The sequence below is a fragment of the Myotis davidii genome, unplaced genomic scaffold (genome assembly GCF_000327345.1).
Source record: "Myotis davidii unplaced genomic scaffold, ASM32734v1 C62365295, whole genome shotgun sequence".
NCBI classification, from domain to species: Eukaryota; Metazoa; Chordata; class Mammalia; order Chiroptera; family Vespertilionidae; genus Myotis; species Myotis davidii.
Genome location: NW_006343855.1, coordinates 1 through 451, shown reverse-complemented (window position 1 = coordinate 451; position 451 = coordinate 1). Strand labels below are relative to the sequence as shown.

Here is a 451-nt window from a genome sequence, read left to right as displayed (position 1 = left end):
TCTTTCCTCAGGGACCTGATGCCCAGAACCCTGGACGGGCAGATCACCATGGAGAAGACGCCCAGCTACTTCGTCACCCGGGAGGCCCCCGCGCGCATCTCGGCCATGTCCAAGGACACCAAGCTCATCGTGGTGGTGCGCGACCCGGTGACCAGGGCCATCTCGGACTACACGCAGACGCTGTCCAAGCGGCCGGACATCCCCACCTTCGAGAGCTTGACGTTCAAAAACAGGAGCACGGGCCTCATCGACACGTCGTGGAGCGCCATCCAGATCGGCATCTACGCCAAGCACCTGGAGCACTGGCTGCGCCACTTCCCGCTCGGCCAGATGCTCTTCGTGAGCGGCGAGCGGCTCATCAGCGACCCGGCCGGCGAGCTGGGCCGCGTGCAGGACTTCCTGGGCCTCAAGAGGATCATCACCGACAAGCACTTCTACTTCAACAAGACCA

General features: G+C 63.4%; 1 protein-coding gene across 1 annotated transcript; it reads left to right on the top strand.

Annotated features, from left to right (window-relative positions):
- Positions 1 to 6: 6 nt before the first annotated feature.
- LOC102768025 (heparan sulfate glucosamine 3-O-sulfotransferase 3B1) lies at positions 7 to 447 on the top strand (the record flags this gene model as incomplete). Its single annotated transcript, XM_006777450.1, has 1 exon — positions 7 to 447. A coding segment is annotated over one exon (441 nt), but the record flags the coding sequence as incomplete, so codon positions are not given.
- Positions 448 to 451: the final 4 nt, after the last annotated feature.